Here is a 20,293-nt window from a genome sequence, read left to right on the forward strand (position 1 = left end):
AATTTGGACCGTTAATTTTACAGGCTCTTGGACCCTGGGACTGGATCCATGGATCAAATATTTTAAGTTGGGTGGTGGCGGTGCAACTACCACGCAGAGAGGCGATCGAGTGAGTCACCGAATAAGTAAATTTTTTTTTTTTTTCCTCTTTGTTTTTTTTTTATTTTTCAAATATTATTTTAAACTTATTAAAAAATTTTCAAAAAAATAAATAAAAGTTATAAATTCATTAAAAAATATTTGCTTAAGTAAAAAAAAAAATACTGAATCGTGACCACCATCTGGGATAAGTATTTCCCATTGGTTTTCCCTTTTAAAGTTCTAGCTCGTATTTCTTGTTTCTTAAAAAGAAAAAATAACTCAGATAGACAATCGTGACAAATTTATTTGCTCTTTTTTGGCGTTTTCTTTTATCAATTTTCTTGTCTTTTTAATGGCCAAAAATAAACTAGCTGTTCTGGCTCAGACAAGTTGTAGATTTGAAGGCCACCGGCGGCTACTAGTGAGTGAAGCTGCGAAAGTGTACACCACCCATATTCAAAGTTGGTGCAGTAGCCAAAGTTTGAAACAGTTCAAAGCTCAAACTCGAAATGTTATTCCGGCAAATTGCCCACAAATTGCAGGCAAATTCGACTAGCCAAGCCGTTCAAAACTCTCAACTGGTTCATCTCTTGCAAAAAGCACAGGCACTGCTAATTGATAGATCAAACATAAGATTTAACTCTTTTTAGAAAGAAGCGTACAAACTGCAACACGTCTTTACAGCATATATACATAACCCTTTTTTTTATAGGTAGGTAGATATAACCTGATAATTGATACTACAATTAACCACAATAAGAGGAAATAGTCTGATAAATTAAGACAAGCAACAGGCCGGGCAAATTGTTCTGGGTGGTCCCTCAGCTCTGGGGTTGAACCAAACCTGAAGCAGCTAGTGTAGAGGCAATAGAAATGCAACTTGGTGATCCATTGTCAACAGGTGGGGGCACACCCCATTTGCCTTCAGATTCAAGTGGCTCCAATACATGAACCCTTCCATCCGTTAGTCCTATGGCAAACTGGTTTGGTTCTTGTGGATGTGCAGCAACCACAAGAGGGTATACTGAAGAACTGTATCAACATGGAGAAAAACAAAGACCAACAAAAGAGAAATTATCCACGCTACCCATACCATATATTGAATCTGGTCAAGATGCCACTGAATGCAGATCCAGAACTCTACGTGTCAGAATTATTTCAAGTAACCATGCATGCATTATGCAGAATTCGGGAGATAAGGATAAGAAGTCCAATGTAAGTATCAGGCCAGTAAATCATAATTTACCATAAGAACTTAAGAAGTCAGAAAGTCACAGGCTACACCATATGGGATAAATATTATATATGAATTCCAGTGAGAGAATGTGATGTTTATTTTGTAGAAGATGATGAAGAAGCATTGTTTATCATCTTTGAGCCACTAGGAACAACATGGCAATCTATTATGTACTTAGAATGCATCCTTCACAAAAAGCTTCACATGAAATGAACTTCGTAAATATTTGTCACACTGGATCTAAAATCATGAGCTAAAAAATACCCATGACAGATACTGCTTTGTTAATTGAAATTAAACAATGAATGCTAAGTAGTGACTATGCAAAGCTGATGGCACATATATCTCACTGAATGAAGCCAGGCCAAGCATCCTGACAGATAGATTTCCAAAATATCATTGAATACCTGACATCAAATGGAAGATAAGCAGTGGGATTAATCTGACATTGTAACTGGAGATTTGAAGCACCAAATACACGCACAGTTCCATCCAAATAGCTGGCATAAATTAACTGGCTATCACAAGAGAATATTGCATGGCAGATAGGCGCTGAAGATTCTTTTACAATCCACTGTTAAACACAAAACATCATTAATATATATATTCTGAAGAAAAATATTGGAGGGGAGTGGAGTGGAAAAACATGGCTCATCCATAATTTTTTTTTTCTTCCTACATTGTTTGCCATCATCACTAAAGAAAATTCTTCTCAATTTTTCATGGGAAAATTATAAAGGAGCAGAGTCCACAGGAACTGGACACACATTTGATTACTTTGACATGAAGCTAAGATAACGATACCTGCTTCACACATTCAAGTTTCTTTGTTTCGTATATGGCAAGTTGAGTCCTATGTACGGCGAGGAAGTGTATTTGATCCAGGTGAAATTGAACTTGGGTGTCCGAAATTTCCGTGGATGCTCTCCCAGCTGGAATCTGCAAGAAACTGTTGTTTTGTCTTTCCCACCTATCAGAGTTCCACACGTTAATCTGGGAGAAGAGAATACGAAAAAAAATCTTAGTCAAATTGGTCAAGAGAGTTAAAATGAAGGAATTTAGTTCAGCTAACCATAAGTGTTTTTTTTTTCTCTTTCTATGTCATCCTTGAATCAGTGTGTTGTTGGTATTGCTTTGTTTATCTGAATTGCATGGGTGTTCTTGGATGCTATTCTTGCTTCTATTAGCTTGTTTTTGGTTTTGGATTTTGTTAAGTGATCACTGTCCTTGGATTTAAATGGAGGCTCATATACTGTTCTCAGCTCCAAGAACATGTATGTTCCAAGAGTTACCTAAAGGATAGTGGACAATCGTTGAAGAAAAATCCCTTGGATGTGATTTTTCAGTCATATTTGAGCTCTCCCTCCCGACCTCCACCCCTCCCCTCTCTCTTTCTCGGGACGAGTGCAGGAAACTCATGCTCATTCTCCGTCAAATAAGCTAAATATGAGACATAGTGCAAACTGCGAGAGTTCCCAATAAGCAAGCTACATAAGACAAATTACAAACCTGATCATCTGCTCCAGAAGAAACAAGTACGCTCAACACGTGTGAGAAGGCAAGGCCTGTGATTTTTTTAGAGTGACCCTTAAGGTTGGTCATAACCTACAAGAAGAAAGAAATAACCAACTCCTGGATCTTCACTTTAATGAGTACCATACTATTAATACAATTATCTGTGCCATAATAGATGTTACCTTATCTAAGCGGACATTATATATGAGAATTGTGGAGTCCTCCATTCCAATGGCCATTATATTGTTGTCATGAGGGTGAAAAGCAAGATATGTTGCCGCAGGTGGTGGAGACATGAATGTCGTCATGATCTGTAATTTCTCAACAAAACTTATAATTGGTCAGTCAAAATGAAGTGGATTTCAGATGCAGCATTACGAAAAGTGTGGAGTGTTCTCCATCATGAACGATGGGACAAACAGATACTTCGACCAAATGTAAAGCACCTTGTCGGAAAAGTCCAGTTCAAGCTTGTCTTAATTTTTGGCCAAAACTAAATAATTCAAATATTTAGAAGGATAAAGGCCTTGAGCTATTACTGACCAGGCGAATAAGCTTCTAACCGACATCTGACTGCCTTAATTTTTTGCCAAAACTAGAATAATTCAATTTTTATTAGAACATAAAGGCGAGCTAATTCTGAACTGACCAATAAGCTTCTAACTGACATCTGCAGCTTAAACCAAAATATATTTTATCATAGAACCTAGCTCTCATCCATTTTCAACATGCACACTAAAAGAAACCTTGTAATGATATAGGCTTAAACTTCACCTTAAATGTCATCATGTTGAACAGAGAAATTTTTCCTCCAGATGCTGACATGACATAAGAATCATTCTTGGACAAGGCAAAACATGATAAAGCCTCACCAGGTTTTGCCTCAGTTAAATCATTGGTCATTGCCATACCCGATGATTGTTGTACTAATTGAGGAGTAACCTTGGTCGTTACCTACACCATATCACAATAATGACCTTTTTAAAATGGTAATAAGAAATGCAGGTTCAGAGTGAAACAGAAAGCTTTGAAGTCATCAAAAGGAACAGATTTGCAGAAAATATGGGAACTTTGTACCTTGCCACTCGAATTGAGGTCACTTCGTGGCCACTTCCAGAGTAGATGGATCGCATTTGTTGCTAATGCCAAAATCGCTGTACCTGATTTAGTATAAATAAGCCTTGAGATCTGCATATTCACGGGAGAAGCCAATCAGAAACTTCTTTTTCATTATCTGGTATCTGAATATAATAAACAAAGATGGCACTTAGATGAATTTAAAATAACATAGACACTAGTATGCTCACAAACTAAAAAACTAGAATTAAGTTCATAGGAGCTATTAATTAACAACTCTCCACTAGCATGCTCACAAACTAGTGATTGAAGTTCAAATGCATGTCAGAAAGAGCATGTGCCAGAAATTAATTGAAGTGTGTGGATAAACAGTATACTTTGGAAAAATGGGAACATCAACACTACAAAGTTGGCCAAACTGCTGCCCCTTTTTTAGTACAATGATCAAGAATCATTGTATTATCCCCGACACTGACTGATGTCAATAAGAAATCATACCTTGTCTGCTTTTACTGGAGCTGAGAGCCTCAATAACCTAAACTGAGCAGGTTCACTAATTTCAGTGAGCTTCCAAATCTTTGTTAGGCTGACTTCATCTGCTAATTTAGGTTCCACATCCACCATGTTTCTTGTGTCTCCATTCTAGCAAGCGAGCTTAATGAATTAGTTCAAGTGTATTTTTTAATTTTAATGCAGCAAGGCACTCAGATTCAGTTTTTATTTTTTATTTTTAAGAAATTTTGAGAGAGAGAGAGAAAGAGGGGGGGGGGGGGAGGGGGGGGGGAGGAGTGAGTGAGGGAGGGAGGGAGGCGAGTGCAATTAAATTTTCCAGTACAGAGTTAAAAAAGCATCATAATACTAAACCACGTAGGTGAAGGAAAATTGAATGTTATCAAAAATTCCAATGCATAGCACTTGCATGCTGCAGGATATAGATAGTACTTCAATATGGCTTTTTGTCCAATTCAATGAAAGAAGACTTTATAAGCCTTACCTTTGTTACTGCCTCGGATGTACTTCCTGCAAGAAGAGAATGTCGATCATAAGTTCGCATCAACTGGAGACCATCAACCGTTGCTAAGATTTTTATTCTGTTATCATTTGCCGAAACAGCCAATAAAGTACCCTCCTTGTTGAAACGGACACGTGGACTTGCCTTCAATTCAAAGAATTATGTCAGCAACTCATATCACTGTTTTTGTGGTAGACATGTTATTGGGATATATGTAGAACTGCTACTGAGACCGTACATAAAAATACACTACAGAATTACAAACACACATGTTATAACTTACTGGCAGGCCACCCTCAGCATCAATACTTGTCAGAAGATTGACATTGTCCATATCCCAAAATTTAACCAAATAGTCATCACCAACAGCCAAGAACCGGTTCTTTGCTGTATCAAATTGAACTATTCCCTGCGAGCGTTTATGAAATCCTTGGTAGCTTCTCTTTACGAGACCCTCATTTTCATTCCACTCAACAATGTGCGACTCACCATCTTTATTGGTTCCACAAGAGAAGAGCCTACAATGTCAATCAAAATATTGACATGAAGTTTTCCATAGGAAGATAGATAAAGAATACATTACAATGCTGTTAAATTCCCGCAGACAAACCTTTTCCCATCAGCACTATAAGCCATTGTAGTGCATGAGCGGCCTGGAGCATCATAATCAACCCTATATCCCACATTGTCATACAGCCATGCTCTTATCTTTCCATCCACTGATGTTGAAAAGATAAACTGAGGTGTTACAGCAAGGGCAGAACTTCAGATAACAGAATAAATCAGCCAAAAGTGGCAAGAGGTGTATAAATGAGTCAAATGGAAGTACAGCATTTACATGAACATTTTCTTTGCAGTGAGGGCACACAGAATGAACAGGAGCATTGTGACCTTCAAAATTAAACATCTTGGCACCAGTAGCTACATCCCACACCTATGAAGACAAAACAAAAGCTATAGATGAATAACCATTTTCAATGATTGACCACATAACAAGTAACAACTAATCCATAACGAACCTTGATGATCTTGTCATCACCGCAAGTAATAACAGAGAGTTGCTTAGTAGGATAACAGAAGGCAATGTCATTCACACTACCAACATGAGCGTCAATCTAAAATTTAAATTAAAAAAAAAAAGGGAAAAAATGGGTGTTAGAAACAAAGAAATGAATAATTTGTTGGAAGATAGAACAAAACAGAACCTACCTCCAAATGCTGTTGGATGTCATTCCCACCTTGATAAGTATATAGCTGCATCATGTGTTTAGAATATGCAACTCCTGTTTGAAGAAAAGCAACAAATGTCCATTAAATATAGCAATTTGGATGATAGGCTATTACAAACATTTTTCTTGTCCAAATCTTAAATCTCACCAAATAAAGAACCGTCAGGGCTCCATACTATACGCTTAACCAAGACACACGGATCTTTGATTAGAGTTGCCTACATTTCATCAGATTTAGTATTCTTATTTCTTTGCTGGAATGAATTGCTGACTTGCTTTTAGTTATACTGATTGAGAAGGAGCATACCTTTAATATCATTGAACTTGCTCCGATATTCCATACCTGAAAATTTCTTGAAGCCAACTTCTCCCTGGAACTAACTTCCCACAAACTTATGCTCCCCACGTTGGTTCCAACTTAAAAATCGCATTACAAAACATTCATCAATTTAAGCTTAAAAAGGAAAGTGCACATGACATAATAATCACCATAAAATCGATTAGTCATTAAAGAGAAGCTCGTGGAAATCAACCTAGAAGGAGTGTCTGTTGGATGGGATGAAAATCCATACTCGTGGGAATTGAACCCTGATTCAATGTTCGTGCTACAGTCTTGGGCAACTCATTGGTTGAGTTAAACATCACACTCTGACTTTGACCAGGATTGGTTACTGGAAACATTACCTACAGAAAAATGTGTAGATCTCATTTAAAGAATTGTTAAAGAACAAATTAAGAGGATGTAGTCATGCTGTTAAACTTACCCGGTCTGAAACCCCAGAGAACCTTGTTTTGTACATTTCATCAGAATTCCCAAGACCATTTGAAATTGCAGCTATAGCAAGAAAATAATATACATTTAGGAATGACAATGGATGCCTTTTTATCCCTGAGATTGTATAACGTAAGAACTTTACTCAGGCTCTGAAGGGTTGATAAATAATTTGCATCACTACCTGGATTTGTTACCCTCCCAAAATCAATACCACCACCAGAAACTGCTGAATGAGTTCGGGTTGACAGATTAGACATCCATGTGGTGAGAGGTGCTTGAAGTTCTACTGATGTGGGTTGGAATGGCTGATTACAAAGAAAAACAAAAGAGCAAATTTAGAAAATTCTGGAAAAACTGTAAGGCTTGATTAAAATGCAACTAACTTGGTCTTTGACCAAGAACAGAGAACGTAATTTAACTTCATCACATACCACATTTGTTCCCAATGGAAGAAAACCTTCCATTTTTGTTGGTGAACCTATCAACTGGTTGCTTGCAGCTAGTTGTGCAAGTGAATCATTGGAATTTTTACAACTATGATCCACAAAGAGGGTTCTTATATCAGGATTCTGTCTAGGATTTGGGCAAAGTGAATGCTGCCAATTCAAGCTGTCAAACATATACCGAAATCAATTTTATCTCTATGGTCTATAAAAAATAGCCAGAAATATGATGAGTATCATAGGATAACAACCAATACATAGAGTATCCTTTGGTAATGATGTAATATCACCTTTGGTTAATGAGCATCCTTAATCTTGAACCTCTAATGTTAGGGAACTGCAACTTATCACGGAAAAGGGGATTTGCCTCAAAAAGCTTCTTGAGCTCAATCAACATGATTGCTCTTGCTGTTTTTGAATCTTTATAATTATAGAGTTGCTCATTTTCCCTGCATAATCCACATGATTTTCAATGTCATCTCCATGTACTATTATTCTTTTCTTGATGACGTGCATCCTCACCAAGACAGGGCCCTTTGGACCCACTCCTGGTATGTAAACCCCCAACACATGTTTCCACATGTCAGAAATAAGTATCAAGTAATCCAGGAGAGCTCTTAGTGGGGAATTGAACCCTTGATGTCTGAGTCTACAGCTCATCCCAAGCCCATCATTTAACCACTAGGCTGCCCTATGATGGCTGCATACAATATTATCACCAACTTAAAGTGGAAACTCAAAAATCTGTGTATAAAATAATATACCTAAAATTATCTAGTGTAAGGAGCATAGTCATTTCCCTGAACAATTCTTCATTGAAAGAGGCAAAAACTTTCAGATCCTTCGCGAGAATATCTACAGCCTTGCTGCGATCCAGCCTGATTCATTATAATTAATTAGGACAAAAATGACATAACATTTGAAAAGATGAACTAAAGATGCATTGAGAAAGATGATGACTGCCACAATTATTCTTTTATAGAATCATAAACTTACTCATCCAAAGCCTCAAGGTACTTTTGCTTTCGTATTTCAAAAAATATCTTCATAGAATGCCGGTTATCATCCAGCTTGGTGAACCCCAAAAGGTACCTCTCTATCTCATCCCAGTTCCCGCTAAGCACCATCTCCTCAAAGTACTTGAGGTTAAAAAGCATTCCTGATTCTTGCTCAAGCCTGCTCAAAAAATACAAAAGTAAGAAATATATTTATAACGGAATCACACAAGCAGCGCAAGAAATTGGAAGCTGAAAACAGGATTTGGAAGAAAAATTACTTATGAAGGGTATCCTTGAACTTTTCCTCATCGAGGAACTGCAATATCAGGAAGATGAGGTCCCTACTAAGCGAAGACGACATTGGATACTTCCCGTTGTTACCTTTGATACCTGCAAATGAACAATTATCACTTGCAGAATAACAAATCTCACGAAAAACAACAACAGGAAAAATATAAAACAAAAGGTTTGTTGGGTTTCTCTCTTTAAAAAACCATTTCCACGAAACCGTTTTTCCTTAAGAGAGAAAAGTAAATATTACAGACCTTTTATAATCCTTCAAACTAAATGGATTCTCATATCATTTCCCTGGAAAACTATTCCATGGAACATGCAAAGCTTTGCATTTTACTAAAAGTCACCTACAAAAAACAGGACTAAAATATCAAAATTGAAATAAGAACGCTAAAAAAGCATGTACGTAAACCAAAACTAAAGCAAAATAAACAAAGGATTAACCTTAGGTGCAACACGCGAAACCAATTTATTCAACGTGATAAAACAAAAAATCTACAGAAAATGAAGACCGGTAAGCGAGAGTCGGCCATCCAAGTTACAGAAAATTAGGGTTTTCTGAAACCAGAAACGGTAAAGTGGCTTTTAAGATTTGACCCACTTAAATTGAAGATGCTAAAAAGCAGAATATTGAAGTAGAATAAAGCACGTAAGGATGAAACAAAAGCTAACCACCCTCTCAAAAGCTAAAGGCAGAAACAGAGAGGCTCACCTGTAAAACAGAGAAGAACAGAGCAAGCAATAGAAACAGGGCAATAAAAACTTCCAGACTCTCGAAACAGGGAAGCTTTCAGACTCTCTCTCTCTCTCTCTCTCTCTCTCTCTGTGTGGGAAAACTCTTTCCCAGAAGATGCTGACAAGGGGCAGTGCATCAGAGAGATTTATAATGCGTGGCGGCACTTTCTAGGTACGATAAGTAGTTTAACTTATCATGAGAAAGTTTGTGTATTATTTGATGAGTTTTAGGTTATTGTGCATGTTTGCAAAGTGTTCGGAAGTGGGCCCACAGGCGAAAGATCAGTCCAATAGCTCTCTCAGCTTTGTTAAAAGAAAAAGGATGACGTTTGAGGTGCAACTTTCGCAGTTCCACTCGCGAGTGAAGCACACTCTGAGTCTGCGAGTGCGATCCTTTACATGTTAGGTTTTTTTTCCTTAATTTATCCAAAAGTTATTAGAAGACAAAAAAGGTTAGGACTCAAAAGAAAAAAAAAAAGGTAACGTTAGTGCTGGACAGCCATTGGTGTACCATTGGGAGTGGAAGTGAAAAGCTCTTCAATTTTGATTTCCTTGAGTTGTACGCTTATTAGTTTATTTATTTCTAGTTGATGCTGATGTCGTAGAGAGCCTTTAAAAAGGATGAAAATTCTGTCTTAATTCGGCCAGAATAATAACCCATTTTCTATTTTCTTTAGATAATAGCTGAATTATTTAAGATAGAATATAGATACCTTCTGTCTGTTGATCTCAATTAAAAACAAAATTCCAGCTTTAAAAAACAACTTACCAGGATGTGGTAAAAACTTCTATTTTGTAGCAATTGATTACGATTAATTCACTTGCAAAACACAACTTAAATCTTTCCATCGTTTGTTTCGTTTGTCATCTCCCAGGTGTCTTTCAGATGTGGGACCAGTTTACCTCCCCTGGGACCCATTTTCTAGGCTATTGGACGTGACGTAACCGACCCAAATAACCACAATGGCTTATCACCCACTTTTCTCTGCGTTTATGTTCTAATTTTCGGTGTTTTTTGTATATAAGTGCACGTACTTATCTTCTCGTCAATATCCCCCGTAGCACTTGTCCTCTTTCCGCTGCACTTCACAGTGCTGATTAGAGAGAGAGAATTGGGAGTTGAGACAGAAAAGTGCGGAGAGAAAAACGAGGCCAAAGCTTGCTTTCACTAAAGCTGGCAGTAAAACTTTTTACGATCTCTCAATCTTTTGACTGTGCTTCTCAAATACCTTGTTATCTTGTTCTTGAATCTTGATCCTTCAGGTGAGCTTTGTCAGAAACCTTTTTCTCGATTTCTTTTTTTGGGGGGGAGGGAGGGGGAGAGAGGTGAAAGCTTTGCTTTACTTAATGCCAATAATCTGATTCCTCTAACCCTTTGGTTTATCAGAACCTGGATCTATTGCTTAAATCATTGCTTCTTATGAATTTTAAGCCTTTTTTATTTAAAGAAGTTGTTTTCTTGACGATCAGAACCCTTTTGATGGCAAGTAAATAAATAAATAAAAGCCTTCTCTATCATTTCGTTTCTTCTTTAACTTCTCTTAGATTAATTCATCGTTAGACCCTTCTTACATGAAATTAGGGAGCTTTTTACTCAATTTTTAAGATGATCGGATTGAAATGGGTATCGTATGGAGAAACACCATCGACATCTTTGCTAGGTGGTACTAAACTTCTTTTATTTTTCCTGAGCGTACTGATTTTGCATTCATCTCGATGATACTAATACTTTGCTAGGTAAAGTTGCAGCCGTAAGATATTCCGAGGTTTTGGGGTTTTTATTTTGGTTGTTCTCAGAGAGTCCTAACCTTAATCCGAATGAGCTGGTGAAGACAATTTAGCTTATCTTGGCCTTTTTTTATTTGATTATGGGCAATCTATGCATGATCAAGAGCCTTATACTCTGTTTAGTTTCTGAGAAAATGAAAGGAAAGATCTTTCTTTTTAAAATGGAAATTTTTATGGCCGCCACCAGAGAGAGAGAGCGAGAGAGATTCTCTCATACAAAACCTGTTTCTAGATCAAGTAGTATCATGGTTCAATAACTCAAGTTCATTAATTATCTGTTCTAAAAGTCTCTTATAACTTATAACTGCAATTACTCCGGTGATACTAATGTCAAGATATGCTTAATCCAGATCTGTTTGGTCACCAAAAAAATAGATGATGACAAGCATAAAAGAATACAATTTGGATTCTTTTGTTTTCTATTGATTGTTCTCTGTGCAAATTCCTGCGCTTCATTTGATAAACTGCTTTTGAGACTTCTATTCAATGAAAATTGAGGAATTGAGTTAATAACTATGTTATCTTTCCTTGTTTTTAGAATCGAACAGCAATTCATTTTTATCATTTTCATCTGTTTACAATCTCAAATAATGATCCCTTAACAGAAATCAGGTTCCGTTTGAATTAATGACGTTTTTTAATTCCATATAAATTCTTTTTTGGCTGCTATTGTTTTGGGAAACAAAGAAGCCCAGTTAATTGGAAAACTTTTCATCCTTTTTTCTTCTGTTTTTCTGGTTTCCTCCTGTTCTTGGTCTTTCTTTATTTTCCTAACTTTCGTAGGCAGCCAAATGGATATGGACTCTAGCTTTTTTCCTTTTAAAAAAATCTGGTGTTTACACTGACAGACAGATAGACACATATATTACGTCTGGGATGTCTACTCTCATCAAAGAGCTTGTCCTCTTAATCTTGCAGTTTTTGGAAGAGGAAGGTTTAAAAGAAACTGCTCGCATGTAGGCCTCTCTCTCTCTCTCTCTCTCTCTCTCTCTCTCTCTCTCTCTCTCTCTCTCTCTCTCTCTCTACCAGCAAGTTGCTGCTTGTTAATTTTACTTTTCTGTTAAATTAGGCTTGAGCGCGAAAGTGGAATTTACTTTGACATGAAATATTTTGAGGACTTGGTGCTTAGTGGGAATTGGGATGAAGCTGAGAGGTATCTTTCTGGTTTCACAAATGTCAGAGACAACAGGTACTCAACCAAGATCTATTTTGAAATCAGGAAGCAAAGTTTTCTCGAGGCACTTGACAAGTAAGTTTGTCATGTTATTTTGTCATTTTCATGTAAATACCACGTTAGACCTTATGTCAACATGAAAAACTGGTTGATTCTTTTGTAGTAATGATCGTGGAAAGGCATTAGATATCCTCATGAAGAATTTGAAAGCTTTTGCTCCAGGTCATGAGGAGCTGTTCAAAGAAATGACTCTGCTTTTAACATTTGATGATTTAAGGTATGACTTAATTAATAGCTCTGTTTTCAGATGTGATGACTATAGATGCTCAGATGATCTTTATCTCACTGTGAGGGTACAATAGGCAACATGAATCACTTTCTGGATATGGAGATACAAAGTCTGCGAGGACAGTGTTGATGAATGAACTCAAGAAAATTATTGAGGCAAATCCTATTTTCTGTGGAAAACTGGAGTTTCCTAGCATCAAAAGTCAGAGGTTGCGTCGTCTCATTAATCAAAGGTAATATTTCTAATCAATATCTTCGACTTGTTATTTGTACGTCATTTGGTTAGACCTGTTCTGCTTCTTTGATACTCGGATACTGTTTATACTTCTAGCAAAGTTTTTCATTCTTTGAGAGAACTGATATTGGTTGTAATTAACAGCTTGAATTGGCAGCATACACATTGTGAAGATCGTCATCCAAATCCAGATATAAAAACCCTTTTTGTGGATCATGTTTGTCAACCTCAACAGGACTTTTCATTTGCCCAGTCAACGGAGAGCATTTCACTGGTAAGATCTGTACTGAAAACTGGAGTTGTTTTTTTATAAGTTTTCCCCTTTTATTGTCCAATTGATTCTTCTACAGTTGGTGATCAAAATAGATGAATTATTTTTCATACCATTTTCATTCTTCTAAGAATGCTCCCACTTCTATGCCATAGCATTCTCAATCCACATCATGCCCAGCTTCAACAACTTCTGACAGTTGGACTTCTACTGCATCATCTACTGTAACACAACCTGCTTTTCTTGGAGCCGTCTGTTATGGTGAGCCAACTAATTCAGGTAGAGGATTTAATCCTTGCATAGTTTTCGAGTAGCAATCATATTTTAGTTCAAGTTTTACACACATTACACGTACTATTTTTTTCACCCTTGGTTATCCCTTTTTAGCTATAGAGCTTCTGAAGGATTCTGATATGATGTTCACAGGAAAACCCATTAGCACCTTGGATAAGGTGAGCTGCATCAAATCTTCAGTGTTGAGGGGGAAAGAAACTTGTTTCTGACCTAGGCATTCGTGTGTGTGTAGGCAACTTCTACTGACACTCATCCTTGTCAAAGTCACAGCTCAGTGTTTGTACCAGATGACTTGCCCAAGATTGTTGTTAGGACATTGGATGAGGAATCATCACCAGCGAGCATGGATTTTCATCCTTTCCAGGAGAATGTTCTGCTAGGTTGACTTATGTGAAAGTTTGATTCCTGTTATACACGTTTACAGATCAATTATCTGTGATAACTATTTGTCTTTCAATTTGAAATTTACTCATGAGTTCTACAAACATGTTTTTCCAGTTGGAACTTCCACTGGTGACATAGGGCTGTGGGATTTAAGTTTTGAGGAAAAATTGGTTTCAATAAATTTTAAGGTCTGGGATATTGGAGCATGCTCAATGAAATTCCAGGTACGACTCCTTCTGGATTATGATAGTGTAATAGAAAATCTTTTTTTTGATGACGTGATCTAAAATCTGAACTGATCTCAACTGCATTTAGGCAGCTCTGTTAAACAATTCGCATGTCTCTGTCAATCGTATCTTGTGGAGTCCTAATGGTTCTTTATTTGGTAAGTTCTTTGTGGAGTCCTAATGGTTCTACATTAGTAATCACTGATTTTATTTGTCTGTTGATAATCCCTAGCATCTTCATTTGATCAGGGGTTGCTTATTCAAAGCATATTCTGCAGTTATTTTCTTATCATGGTGGACATGACGTGCAGCGGGAATTGGAGGTCTTTGAAAAAAAATGTTTTCATTTTCAAGCTTCCATGTTGGAGTTTTTATTTTAAATCTAACGCTTAACATTACACAATTAGATCGAGGCTCATGTTGGTGGTGTAAATGATCTAGCATTTGCTGCCCCTCACATGCAACTTTGGGTCATAACATGTGGAGATGACAAGACAACTAAGGTTGGTTTATTATTGGAGATGCTATATTATTATGTGATAGAGAAACTGACATGTCATTACTATGCAGGTGTGGGACGTGGTTACTGGTACGAAACAGTTCACTTTTGATGGTCATGATGCTCCTGTTTATTCTATATGTCCTCACGCCAAGGAAGATATTCATGTAAGAAATACTCTAGCTGCTGTCACTGATTGTGGCAGTATTTAGATTTTCGTTTCTTTGATGTACCTTTAGTTTCCTCTATATTATTAAACTCTTTTTGTGCTTTTATGCGACTCAGTTTGTCTTTTCAACATCTGTGGACGGTAAAATCAAGGCCCATTTATATGATAACTTGGGAGTCAGAGTTGATTATGATGCACCAGGTCTCGCGTGCACCAAAATGGCTTATAGTGCTGATGATAAAAGGTTTGATCTATTGGGCCACTGGACTTTTGTGTGCTATTCATATTTTTATAGGAAACTAATGTTGTTGTCATGGATTGCCTTTCTAGGCTTTTTTCATGTGGGACCGGTAAAGATGGGCAGTCATTCCTTGTTGAATGGAACGAAAGTGAAGGCACTACAGAAAGAGTTTACCATGGACTTGGTAAATGCCCTTTGTCTGTTGTGCAATTCACTACAACCAGGAACCAGTTTTTGGCTGCTGGTGACAATCACATGATTAAATTTTGGGATATGGACAATGTTGAGCTTTTGACAACCATTGATGCAGATGGAGGCCTCCCAGTACGTTCTTCAGTGGTGTCTTTATTTTTTTACAGATCTTACTCGTTAAAGTAGTCCTGATGGTTAAGTCTCATACATGTACCAAACAAGAATGCTGATGATCTAAGCTGTAAATGAAAATCTTATCTGATATTTAGGCAAATCCACATATATGCTTCAACAAGGAGGGCACATTATTGGCTGTTACTGCAAATGAAAATAGAATCAAGATCTTGGCAAATGATTATGGTCCTCAGATGTTCCAAACGTTAGAAAACTGTTCTGGAGATGCCTCTCAGGTTCTCACTGAAACCTTCAGGAAGGTCAGCATATTAAACCTATTCTTGTTGATTCTGGTAAAGTATTTTTCCACCTGATGCTTTTAGTTTCATGCAGCTTGCTGTTAATTCAATTACAGTCGGTGCTAGTGCTGAAGATGCAGATGCATGTCTCAACATAGTGAGTTTCTCATGGAAGAATTTAGTTAAGACTTAAGTTATATCTAATTGAGCTTGCTCATAACATACACAGATATGTCTGAATCCGGCTTCTTTCCACACCATCATGACTTTCAAATGGGACTTACTTCCATCCATGACCTCATAAATATCCTATCAATCACTTATAACGTGCCATAAAAGATAATTAAAAAATTGCTTTTCTGTAGGATGGGAATGCGAAAAACATGGATGTCATGCAATCTAAATTTACTGGAGAAGCCTTCAACAAATCAAAGCAGAAGCTCTTTGAAATTAACAGTGCTTCTCAGTGCCAGTCCTTGCGGCTCCCTGAGCATGTGAAGACAGAGAAAGTATGGCGTTCCATTTAACCAACTTCTCTTCTAGTCATCCCTTATTTTTACAATCTATCTTGTTTCTCTATGTGGCATTATATCGTTCGTTGCTGACTGTGCCTGGGGAAAAAATTTTTGCAGATTGCCCTACCTATATTATGATTCTAGATTGAAAATGTTGACCTTTTTATGCTCTTTTCAAGTTCTTTTCAGTTTGGGTTTTTATTTTTCTTTTCCTTCTTTTATTTTCTTTTTGAAAATTGCTTATTAGAAGATTATCATATTTACTGTCCTCTTCTTTGAAAATGAAAATAATTTTATCAAATTGGTGTAGTTAAGTATTTTTCCTACCACGACATACCCACGTTCAAATGTTAATGTGACCTGTATTTTCAAATTAGTGAAATGTGATATAAGCTACAAAACGCACTAAAATAAGGAAATCTTGCTGTCTACATTATAAAGTTTTTCATGCTCTATTCATTTGCATGCCAATTGTTTGCCAAGAATCTGTTAAAATGAAAAGAACACAAACTGTAAAGATTGCATATATTGTCCTCTCCTATAGCCGTTATCTTATCTTTTCAAGTTCTTTTCAGTTTGTTTATTTTTCTTTTCCTTCTTTTATTTTCTTTTTGGAGATTGCTTATTAGATGATTATCATATTTACTGTCCTCTTCTTTGAAAATGAAAATAATGTTATCAAATTGGTGTAGTTAAGTATTTTTCCTACCAAGACATACCCACGTTCAAAGGTTAATGTGAACTCTATTTTCAAGTTAGTGAAATGTGATATAAGCTACAAAATGCACTAAAATAAGGAAATCTTGCTGTCTACATCATAAAGTTTTTCATTCTCTATTCATTTGCATGCCAATTGTTTGCCAAGAACCTGTTAAAAAGAAAAGAATACAAACTGTAAAGATTGCATATATTTTCCTCTCCTATAACTGTTCTCTTAATAACCGAAATACCTTTTCTGGGAAATAAAACACTTTTCTGCTGTTGCAGGCAGTGATCATAGGATTTTATTGCTGATTAAGATTTTGCACTAGCCCAATTTGTAGGATATCTATGCTGATGGAAGATATAGGAGCATAACTGGTACAATCATATCATGATAATCCGTAATCATTTGAAATCAGACCTCCCAATACAATCACCCAAGATAAACTAGAGAATCACCATTCAACAGATTGAGAAATGGTATTTATAAAGTGAATACGCACATTATTGACTTTAAGGGAAAGGGCATCCATGTAACTATGAGTTATAATTATAAGGTTCAATAAGGAATGTGATGTTATTTAATCACAAGGAAAGAACTTCAATCCAGTAGAACAATGTCTCTGCCCATAAATGAAAAGATAACAATGCCATGACATGGTAGAATGAGTTGCATGGTTAATTTTGAGGTACTAAGGATGGTTTTTGAAGACCAGAATAATGGAGGACTCCAGGAAACTTAAGGAGTATTAAATGGAATGAAAATATAATCCTAATGGAATTTGATTTATTTTGTAAGCCCTATCAAGATGGGTTGTTCATAATTGATTACTAACAAACATTCCTTTATAACAACTGCAGATCTCAAGACTGATCTACACAAATTCAGGTAGTGCCATTTTGGCTTTGGCCTCAAATGCCATTCATCTACTTTGGAAATGGCCACAAAATGACCGTAATTTGAGTGGCAAGGTAAAAAAGAGACTCTTAATAGTACGGATGCCACTTGGGGTTTTTGTTTTGCCTGAAATTTGAATCTGAAATATAGTTGATAGCTTCATTGTGGTGCGATATTGAATTTAGGCGACAAACAAAGTTCAGCCTCAATTGTGGCAACCAAAGAGTGGCTTACAGTTCATGAGAAATGACCTTACAGGCACCAACAAAGAAGATGCTGTACCCTGTTTTGCTTTGTCCAAGAATGATTCATATCTCATGTCAGCGTCTGGAGGAATGATTTCCCTGTTCAACATGTTAACATTTAAGGTTAGTAGGAAGCTGGATAAATGAAATTTGTGCATGGTGCATTCTAGTAGATTTTCTTTATGTTGCCATCTGTTATTATATAAAAAGGGATCATGCTTTTAAGTGTTAAATTATGCACAACTAATGACAGAACTAACTGATCGTATTCTCAAACTTTGTTGATAAACAGACAATGATGACTATCATGTCCCCGCCACCTGCAGCGACATGTCTTGCTTTCCACCCTCAAGATAACAATTTAATTGCTGTTGGGATGGACAATTCCTTGGTTTTAATTTATAACGTTCGCTCAAATAAGGTATCCATTCCATTTAATGAAGATTAACGCATGCGCCATACTGTTTTAAATGTTAATCCAGGCAAGCTTTTGGGTCCATTCATGCAGGTTAAAAGCAAACTCGAGGGTCACTCTGAAAGAGTTACTGGACTTGCATTCTCTAGTGCTTTGAATGTACTCATTTCTTCTGGTGCAGATGCTCAGGTTAGTATTTGATTTGTCGTGCTATGCATATCTTGAATCAGTACCAGTACTTGAGACAAGGCATATAGTTTTTTCCTCCTTTTCAACCCCCAAAATTCTCTCCTTTGGTGCCATGGGCTCGTGTTGCTCCTGATGATTGGTTTTCCAGTATGTGTACTGAGGGAGGGAATGACAAGAAAACTAATGATCATCACTAACTAAATCAGGGGAAAATGATTTTTTACTGTCTCTGAATGTTTATGAAATCAACCCAAATCTAATGGGAACTCCATGGATTACGAGGTCCATTCTGATGCAGGTCTGTGTGTGGAATGTGTCATGGGAAAAACAAAAAGGCATATTCTTGCAGATGCCTGGTGGAAAATTAGCATCGCCATCAGACACCCATGTCCAGTTCCATCGGGATGAGAATCACTTCCTTGCCATGCACAAAACTCATCTCGGAATATATGAAGCAAGAGAATTAATCTGTGTTAAGCAGGTTGCTGCTCTCTCTCTCTCTCACACACATAAAATAAACAGGTCTTTGCTGCTTGTACACTGTGCTTTTAAGGAGACAAATAAAAAAATGTCTGAATATATTTTTTTATTATTATATACAGTGGGTTCCAGGAGAATTTTCTGCACCCATCTCCGATGCAACTTTCTCGTGTGATGGCCAGATGGTATACGCCACCTTTGTGGATGGAAGAGTGGCCATTTTCGATGCTTCAAATCTTGAGCTGCGTTGTCGTGTTAATCCTACCGCTTACCTTCCTTGTAATACTAGGTATTCTGCATATGTCATTAACCGATCTTTACTAACAGTCCCAAGGCATACCTTCGTTGCTATATGCTGGTTATATCCTGCTTATCATTTCATTTATGCACAAGATTTTCCATGAAAACTTTATACTTAATCTATCTCCCATGAAATAATGACCAGTAATATGTAGCCATTGCAAATGTTTCTCACCTAAAACAAATTGCACTTTCCCTTGTGAGTTGCTGAACTTTTGTCATTATTTTTGGTTTATTGTTATCACTAGCTTTAATTTGCTTGTTTTTCATTGTATCTTATTTCTATATATTTACCCCATATAGCTCTAACTTCTTTGTTTCGAGAGTAATACTTGAGCCTATGCTGATGATTAGCCCACAAAAACTTGAGACAGATCTCAAACAAAACATTTACAAATTCATCTATTTGGTGTTGCAGTCCCGATGTTTACCCGATTGCTATTGCTGCGCATCCACAAAAACCAACCCAGTTTGCCGTGGGTCTTACTGATGGCGGGGTTAACGTTTTTGAACCCCTGGAGGTTGGAGATAACTGGGGCATGCTGCCATTGGTTGATAACGGATCAGCCACCGTGGTGCCTGTGGAATTCGAGAGTTGAGAAAGTCCATCCTTGACTAGAGAAGCAAAAAAGTTGGGTGTTGTACGTAGAAGAATTGTCACGTAAAATATGCTGTGTGATCTGAGCATTGAATATACTTGTGGCTCTCCATCTGAACCATAATAATTGCTCTCTTATCGATCCTTCCTTTCATAAGTCTTGCATTCCGGTTTCTCTGGCCCGCGTAAAGGGCGGACTCTTGGGAGACCGATCCCAAAAATTTATACGCGGGGGGTGGGGGGGTTGTGGTTTGACATTCGCCTGTAGGGTACAAACATGATTTTCAAAGATGAATATCATCTCATCTCAACAGCACATATGGAAGTCCTTTCCCCTTGTGATAGTTAGTAAAATCAGGGCATAAATTGCAGGAATTCGC

The 20,293-nt window shown here is 37.1% G+C and overlaps 2 protein-coding genes across 2 annotated transcripts; one reads left to right on the forward strand and one right to left on the reverse strand.

Moving 5' to 3' along the window:
• Positions 1-696: 696 nt before the first annotated feature.
• On the reverse strand, positions 697-9,548 carry LOC122317074 (topless-related protein 1-like). The gene is made up of 25 exons (XM_043133976.1): positions 9,374-9,548; positions 8,646-8,757; positions 8,366-8,545; positions 8,134-8,247; positions 7,660-7,818; positions 7,358-7,535; positions 7,108-7,231; positions 6,916-6,986; positions 6,685-6,835; positions 6,459-6,568; positions 6,300-6,369; positions 6,132-6,205; positions 5,942-6,037; positions 5,761-5,856; positions 5,533-5,660; positions 5,206-5,440; positions 4,905-5,066; positions 4,409-4,552; positions 3,911-4,021; positions 3,608-3,787; positions 3,016-3,144; positions 2,828-2,923; positions 2,123-2,311; positions 1,726-1,892; positions 697-1,113 (listed from the first exon to the last, which is right to left on the reverse strand). The coding sequence occupies exons 1-25, from the start codon at positions 9,531-9,533 to the stop codon at positions 903-905; spliced, it is 3,447 nt and encodes a 1,148-aa protein (XP_042989910.1). The 5' UTR covers positions 9,534-9,548; the 3' UTR covers positions 697-902.
• Positions 9,549-10,461: 913 nt separating this feature from the next.
• Positions 10,462-20,070, forward strand: LOC122317075 (protein TOPLESS-like). Its single transcript, XM_043133977.1, has 26 exons — positions 10,462-10,659; positions 12,033-12,140; positions 12,254-12,433; positions 12,522-12,635; positions 12,721-12,879; positions 13,026-13,155; positions 13,308-13,431; positions 13,540-13,604; positions 13,679-13,826; positions 13,945-14,054; positions 14,146-14,215; positions 14,307-14,380; positions 14,465-14,560; positions 14,628-14,723; positions 14,842-14,969; positions 15,056-15,290; positions 15,428-15,592; positions 15,666-15,728; positions 15,937-16,080; positions 17,650-17,760; positions 17,872-18,054; positions 18,224-18,352; positions 18,440-18,535; positions 18,834-19,016; positions 19,138-19,304; positions 19,734-20,070. Exons 2-26 carry the CDS (start codon positions 12,061-12,063, stop codon positions 19,912-19,914), a joined length of 3,231 nt encoding a protein of 1,076 aa, XP_042989911.1. The 5' UTR covers positions 10,462-10,659; positions 12,033-12,060; the 3' UTR covers positions 19,915-20,070.
• The last annotated feature ends 223 nt before the right edge of the window (positions 20,071-20,293 follow it).

The sequence above is a fragment of the Carya illinoinensis genome, chromosome 7 (assembly GCF_018687715.1).
Source record: "Carya illinoinensis cultivar Pawnee chromosome 7, C.illinoinensisPawnee_v1, whole genome shotgun sequence".
NCBI lineage: Eukaryota > Viridiplantae > Streptophyta > Magnoliopsida > Fagales > Juglandaceae > Carya > Carya illinoinensis.